We start from the raw sequence: 8,229 nt of genomic DNA, 5'->3' as shown, positions 1-8,229 counted from the left end.
GCAATTCACATTTAATCATAACATTAACATCATAACATATAGTATCGTCACAGTTCCCCATATGCACTGTGAGTACCTGTTGGTGATTGTAGTACAACTCATGTTGAAACTACGTTGTCTGGAGACTCGTTCTCAATGCATTGGTAATATAACATAACATCATCATAACATTATAACATATACACCTACCAGCTTTAGGTGTCATAATATTTGACTTCACTTCAGCGTTTTTTAAAAAGAACTCATTTGAAACCCATTGATTGTTCTTCGTTAACCCAGGGTTACCACTCCATTTTTACTCACTCTAAATTGGACAAATGAGTTCCACTAGGATAATTCCCTATCATGGCCTTTGGGGTTGTGAAAAAAAGTATTTTTATGCTATGTTTGAAAAATGTATTTCATGGCATGTGCATATGTAGTAAGCTTTCATGTAAAAATTACATTTATATGCAATATGCTAAAAATGATGAAAATGTCACATGTCATGTAAGTAAGTAGTCATGTACTCGATGTATCATATAACATGATGTTTCATGCTCAAAATGACAATTATAACATTAATGTTGCATTATCAAAAAATTTATCTAAGTGTAAGTTAGAGATCAACTTACAAACTGCTTGGGTTTGGAAAAATGTAGCCGCTGTAATCAAAATTGTACTAAGTTAGGATTTGAACTACTATGGAAGATTTTCATAATCAAAAGGTTTAAAAAAAGGGTAGTTACAAAAATATCCCTAAACTTTTAAAAATTGACAATAAGGCCTTAATTTTTCACTATTTGAAAGCAAACTCCAAATTTAACCAAATTTCATAAATCTCATATTTTTCATATTCTAAAATCAACTATACCCTTATAATTCCAAAAATCAAAATGGAACTAGTCCAAATACACTCAACCCGTGGATGCACTCTAGTTGATGCTTAAGTGTAATTTTAACTATTGACCCTTATGAATGCATGCATATTCAGTTTTCTTTAATTACAGATAATTACTATAATCCTTAATGACATGTTAAAAGCTTAATCTTAGGTGAACAAGTTCATCCTAATACTTAATCATGGCTAAACACCTTAATCTCTATTAAACTAGTCCTTAAGCATGCATGATATTTCTTAGTCTTTTTCATCAAGAAAAGTTTCAAAAACTGGAATTAAATCATGTATTTATCTTCTCATCCCAATCACAAGATTTTCCAAATTTTGATATTTCAAGCCTAGGTGAAGTAAATCAAAACTCAATAAGTTAAGCATAAGTTAATCAAATTGTGCATGCTTTGATGATCAACACAATATAGAATTAAAACCAATCATGTCATGTTTCTAATCTCAAAATCAAACCTTCAATGATCATTCTAAGATATTAATACATCATATCAAAATATGCTAAGACATGTCATAGCTATAATTCTCACTTAAAACAATTTAAATACTTAATCCCACCTTAATGAACTCGATTTTGATTTAAGTATGGTAACATTTTCTAAACTCATCCAAAAATCACTTCAACACTTAAAAACAACACATAACATGCAAACTAAGATCTAGGGCAAGAAAACTTACAATTTTGGTGGCTCTCTAAAGCTCTCAACACAATAACTCTCAAAAACTTCCCAAAAACACTCAAGACCACTCAATTTCTCTCTATGGCTTGCTAAGGGAGGATAAGCTCCCAAGATCTCAAGAGAAGCTTGGAGAAGAGGTGTGAAGGAAATGAAGGAGTGGAAGGGGGTTTTTATAGGCTTCAAGAGGGGAGGGGATGCTTACCTTGGTTCATGGTGATTGGGTGAAGTGGTGGACTTTCAATTTTCTAGCTTGGTTGCATCACCTTGTGCAGGTGAATAGTGATCCAAATCAAATGATAGTCTTCATTTTCAGGTGTTGCAAAGTGCTAAATGGGTGCAGGAGTTGCCATGGGGTGAAAAATAAAAAAAAGGAAAACAAAAATGAGGCATGAGGACATGCCATTGTGTCGTTGGGTAGTAGAATGAAAATTTGGACAGATTTTCATTTTTTTGGTGCATCATATTTGTTTTATCTCCATGGCTAATTTGTGTAGTTATCAGGACACTCCTTGAAGGATTTTCCAGGTGGTAGAAGGTGGAGGGTTGGCTTCTATGTGATGATATATGTACAGCTCAAAGAAGAGGGTGAAATGAGGGTGGTTGCTGAGTGATGTTTTGCACAAAAGCCAATCGGTTTTGATTTTATTTGGGGTGGCTTTGGGTCAAGGTTTACCATGATGACTGGAGTGGCTCTTGGGGATTGAAGGATAAGGGAGGTGGCATGTGATGGTGGCTCAACCATGTGCAGAAGTGCAACCAAAACACAAGCCATTTGGTTTGGCTTCAACTAGGCCTCCAATGGAATCAATTGGCTTCTTTGACTTAGTTTCCTTGGGGCAAAAAGGTCCAACACTCAAACTGAACTACGGGATAATGTGAGGTGTTAAAAGACAAAAATACCCTTGAAGAAAGAATGAAATTGGCATGGACTAGGGGCTGGATTGGTATAATGCACCAAGTGATGTATTAAGGGGCCGATTGGTGGTTTTGGACATTGATATGTCTTTGCCCTTAATGACATGTGTGGAGGTTATCTAGGGTTCTAATATGATCTATAAATAATGAAATTGAATAATAAAATAAGAAAATTTCAGATAAAAAAGGTGAGAAATAATTAAAAAGAAAATTAAGCTTAAAACATGGTTTTAGAGATTACTAATCATGTAGAGTTTGATCCATGCTCTTAACCCAAGTTCAAAACTTAATTTGGGTCCAAAGAAGTCCTTAGGGTCGTGGGGTACAACTTGGGCTGAAGGAAAACAATGGTATGGTGTATATAGGCTTCAAATAGAAGTGTAAAAATGCAAGACAATGCTTTGGACCTTGTTGGGCTTAAAAAGTCCATGAGAATGAGTTGCATGGTTTATGGGATTTGGGTGTGGGTTGATGGGAGGCCTCGGTTCCAGATTTTAAGAGGTCATGAGAGGCCTTAAAATCCACAAAAATGGGACTTGAAAGACTTGCCTTATCATAAATGGGTCATGGGTCAATGCTAACACCAAATTAGGCCCTAAATGCCTTATGCTTCCTTCACACTTGGGCCAAACCTTTCTAAGGCTAACCCACCAAGACTTAAACTCTTATAAGCCTTTGTTCAAGTCTTGGCCATTCTAAAGGTTTAAGGGCTTTAAGTGTAGCATAATGGGCTTACTTCCTAAACCAACCATTCTTAACCCTTAAGCTTAACCACTAATGACACTAAGTGTCATAGTTTAATGAGTAAAATAAACCTTACTCCCAAAAATAAATAATAACTCTTATGCTAAAAAAAATTGTAAAGAACAAAAATATAATATTATAAGCTCATTCTAAAGGAGATTAAGGGTTAATCCTAATAGATAATTAGGCGGAGTGTTACAAGCTATAGGCGAGCAATAACTTGAGCAAAGTGCTCGCCACTATGCGAGTACTATGGGAAACAAAGTAATCGCCACCTAGCGAGCAATACCAAAAGAAAAGTGCTCATTACCACATGCTCACTACGAGATCTAAAGTGTTCGCTCCTAGACGAGTAAAATAGAAGTAAAGTGCTTGTACCCTAGGCGGGCCCTACAGGAAGCAAAGAGCTCAACACTCCAAAGACAAATGTGGAGAGAGAATGTGCTTGCCACCAGGCGAGCACCTTTGTGACAATAAAAAAAATCTAGGTCGTGATGTAAGGATTCTTTCACAAAATTGTAACTCCAAGTAAAAGATATAAAGATCTCAAATAGTATTTGAACTATCTCATAATTCTAGCAAAAGATGATCTTTCCTAAGTACTATTTTCGCAGCCGAAAACACTCCAACTATTATTTGAATTAATTCTTTTTTGTAATTGTCTATATGATGCAAGAGTGAAGCACTAATAATATCCAGCATATGTGAGCAATTCAAAATTAGCATTGCAAAAGATAAAATGAGGGGAAATTACACTTTGCACTCTCAAACTACCGTTCATCTTGATATGCGCACTATAAAACAACAAAATGCTATAAGACCTACACTAAACTACTTTAAGTTTCATCTGCATCCTTGATTAAAATATGACTGTTAAAATGATTCAAAAGTAGGTAATGTTATATAATTTGAACGTACAGATTTCAATGGAAGGTATACTAATTGGTAGTTTAGGGTGCAATTTAGACTTCACAACTTTCCGATGTAATTACTCCAAAAAGTAATATAATTAGAACCGAATAAAATCTCCATCAAGAGAACAAAAGGAAAAGGCAGTTATCCCATCAATGTATTTGCTATACTTATGGTTTAACAACATAGTGGAATTCCAAGCTTTCATGAGTGGCAGTAGGGAGAGCAGTTGGTATTCGATATGCTAACATGAATTATAGTTACATGAATTCATCAATTGGTGATAAGGACAGCTGACACACTTTAAGCTTTTCTTCTTTCTATGTTTACAAGGCAAATTGTGAGCGTGCGTATAATAAACTACATTGCCACAAACAGAGATACATTCTTTTACTGAAAAATCCATAAGAAAACGAGGTACTTCATAGAACTTCAACATGCTATTTTCCTTACCAGTAAGGAAAAGGTGTCAAGGTAGAACTGACCTAAGCAATCATCTTCCACAGAGGATATTAGAAAAACTTGGACTATGATCCTGCAAGGCATGAGTTGCCTGGTGGCTGCAAAAAACTGGGCGAAGACATTGTTGAGGCTCATGAAAACTAATAAACGCAAAGTGACCTCAGAACACAACTATATAAACAGCCCCAAAGGTTTCATGTACACATGTACACTCGTGAAATAATTTTTTTTGATCGGTCACTTGTGAAATAATTAATACAAGAAAAAGATTGCATATATCCCATAATGTACAGGATGCCATCATTGCTCTAATACTCATGTTGGAAAAATGTGTCAGTCGATGCTACAGTCATTTCAACCAAAAATGTCGAGTCAATATCTGAAATCAGATAAGGCACCTGGGTTTCTCATAACTGCTGTTAAACCCTTTAATGTATTACATATCTCTGCTGTCCTAGGCTGCACTTGATTATCCGTTACAAAAGCAAGTATTTGATTTCTGATTTCTATCCAGCTGCAGCCTGTATGCTTCTCTGCTCTACTCTTTTTCATTGATAGCCTGACTCTCTCAACCTCCTCCCAACGACCAGCCTCAGCATGCATATGTGACAAGAGCACATAATTTGAAGTTTTATAAGGTTCAAGTTCTAAGAGCTTCTCAGCAGCAAGTCTACCAAGTTCTAGATTATGGAGTACCCGGGAAGCTCCTAGGAGTGAACCCCATATTCCAGAATTGGCATTGATCTTCATTCCTCTCACCAAGTTAAAGGCCTCTTCTAGTCTTCCTGCTCGGCCAAGCAAGTCTACCACACATGCGTAGTGCTCAGATAAAGGTTCAACACCGTATACTTCAGTCATGCTTTTGAACAATTCCAAACCACAATCGATGAGGCCAGCATGACTACACGCAGACAACACTCCAACAAAGGTGGCTTGGTCAGGAACTGGTCCATTAACCAGCATCTCTTGAAACAGCTTGACAGCCTTTTGGCCATACCCATTCAAAGCAAACCCAGCTATCAAGGAATTCCAAGAAACAATGTCAACAAAATTCATATCTCTGAAGAAAATCTCAGCAGCAAAGATCCTTCCGCTTTTAGCATACATGGTGATCAGAGCATTACTGACAAATAAATCATTCACAAAACCATTTTTTACAATCATATTGTGAAGTTGCTTCCCAACTTGCAAAGCTGCAAGATTGGCACATGCACTTAGTCCACATGCAAAAGTTGATTGATCCGATCTTATTCCTTCCTTCTCCATCAACATGTAACTCTTTAGTGCATCCAAATATAACCCATTTTGGGTGAAACCTGTAATCAGAGAATTCCAAGAAACAATATTCCTTTCACCCATCTCCTTGAATATGTTAAACGCTTCATCCATTTGTCCAACTTGAGCATAACCAACAATCATAATGTTCCATGAAACCATGTCCTTATTATCCATTTTTCTAAAAATACACACAGCATCATCCATTCTCCCACACTGAACATAGCCTTTAATCATCGTGTTCCAGCAAACAGTATCACAGGTGTCAATCTGACTGAATATTTGACTAGCTTCAGCTATCATTCTATTTTGTACATATCCAGAGATCATTGCGGTTTGGGCTGCTATGTTTTTGTAAGGCATTCGGTCAAGATATTCCCTTGCTTCACCAATCTTACCAACACGAACAAACCCATTAACCATTGTAGTCCATGACACAGAATCCCTCTCTGGCATTACCTTAAATAGCTTAGTAGCCTCATCAATTTGGCAGTTTTGAACATATGCTGCAATCATTGCATTCCAAGAGACGACATTTCTACATGGCATCTGATCAAAAAGTCTCCTAGCCTCAACAAGCTTACCATTTCGTGCAAACCCACAGAGCATTGTAACCCATGAAACCATATTTGGGTCTGGAATCTTTTCAAACAACTGCCAAGCAGAGTTCAAATCACCCACCTGAACAAACCCATCCAAAATCAAATTCCATGAAACCACATTCTTCTCATCCATTTCCTCAAAAAACCGCAACGCCAAATGCATCTCTGCATTCTGGGTATAGCCAGCTAGCATTGAATTCCATGAAACTAAATTTCTGACTGGCATTTCATCAAGCAATTTCTTGGCGTCATCAAACTGCCTGTTCTTCGCGTAACCAGCAATCATAGCATTCCAACAAACTGTGTCTCGCTTATCAGGAAGCAAATCAAACAATTTTCTGGCCTTTTCAAGCTCCTTATTACGTGTATGGCAAGTTATCATTAAAGACCAGGAAAAGAGGTCTCTTTTAGGCATTTTATCAAATAGCTCAGAGGCTTCTTCAACATTACCACTATGCAAATAACCGGCTATCATAGAGTTCCATGAAATCAAGTTTCTATGAGACATTTCATCGAACAATCGGCGTGCGTCACTCGTTCTGCCATTCTTGCAATAAGCAGATATCATGGAGTTGTAGCTAACAACATTCTTTAGTGGCATCTGTGAGAAAACTTTAATGGCTTCTTCAATCCGGCCCGATTTCCCGAATCGGGTAATCTTCAGATTCTGCTTAAACACAAGGCTTTCTTTTTCACCTATCAATCTGAGCCTCATAGATCCTCGCGGTTTTAATATACAACCCTTGGGTAGTCGCAGAAAAATTCGGCCTCATGCAAAACCAATGTTTGCTAGTTGAATTTGGTAGACGCTAGATGCTAAAGGCCTACAATGTACGATTAGCTCTCTTCCTACTTGTTCGGGTTTATAATGTTTCTTTTGCATATTGCGCTGACTCGTCAATAGTCGGGTAAAATGTATAACGTTTATAAACGTACTGGTGTAACCGGTTCGGTTTTGGATAAAATTTAAGATCGAATTGGTATGTACTGATTTTATATTTTTGAAAATTGATTACGCATGGTTTATCCTTCTAAACCGATACCTCCGGTTTATCTGTTCCAGTCCGATTCAATCTGATTTTTTAGTTTTAATAAAATAATACATTGATACTAAATTATTACTAATATTATACACTATTTTAATAGTGATATTAATACTATACAATAATATATGGTCATAATGATATAGCCATAGTGATATTAATACTATATATAATTATAGTGATTTAGTTATAGTGAATCAGTGATTAGTATAATTATATAATAGTATTAGTATTAGTATAACTATATATTAGTATTAGTTAATAGTGATTTAGTATAACAATATTAGTATTAGTATAAATATTAGTTAAAGTTATAGTGATTACTGATTAATATAACTATATATTAGTATTTGTTATAGTGATTTTAATTTAATATAACTATATAATAGTATTAGTATAACTATCAGTATAACTATATCACTGATAGTTATACTAATACTAGTATTAGTATTACTATATACTATAGTATTATATAGTGATAGTACTTTTTTTTTTGAAATAGAAGTAATCATGATCTATTTATGAATAATGTTGGTAATCAACCATTACAATATCAGAAATAGAAGAACAAATAGAATCAACATCAATTCTTTCTTCATCTAATAGCATTGCTACCCTTGCGAGCTCATGTGCTACTTGGTTGCCACTCCTCTTGACATGTCTTACCCTCCAATCAGTACCCTCCAACAGTTGTATAATGTCTGCTATGA

General features: G+C 35.8%; 1 protein-coding gene across 1 annotated transcript; it reads right to left on the bottom strand.

Annotated features, from left to right (window-relative positions):
• Positions 1–4,855: 4,855 nt before the first annotated feature.
• On the bottom strand, positions 4,856–7,360 carry LOC121248031 (pentatricopeptide repeat-containing protein At4g02750-like). Its single transcript, XM_041146385.1, has one exon. It carries the CDS (start codon positions 7,189–7,191, stop codon positions 4,972–4,974), a length of 2,220 nt encoding a protein of 739 aa, XP_041002319.1. The 5' UTR covers positions 7,192–7,360; the 3' UTR covers positions 4,856–4,971.
• Between the last annotated feature and the right edge of the window lie 869 nt (positions 7,361–8,229).

Source organism: Juglans microcarpa x Juglans regia, chromosome 2D, assembly GCF_004785595.1.
Source record: "Juglans microcarpa x Juglans regia isolate MS1-56 chromosome 2D, Jm3101_v1.0, whole genome shotgun sequence".
NCBI lineage: Eukaryota > Viridiplantae > Streptophyta > Magnoliopsida > Fagales > Juglandaceae > Juglans > Juglans microcarpa x Juglans regia.
This window is presented reverse-complemented; position numbering and strand designations above follow the sequence as displayed.

Coding starts and splice junctions, on each gene's coding strand:
- LOC121248031 (XM_041146385.1), bottom strand. CDS start 7,191: ATGAGGCTCAGATTGATAGGTGAAAAAGAAAGCCTTGTGTTTAAGCAG.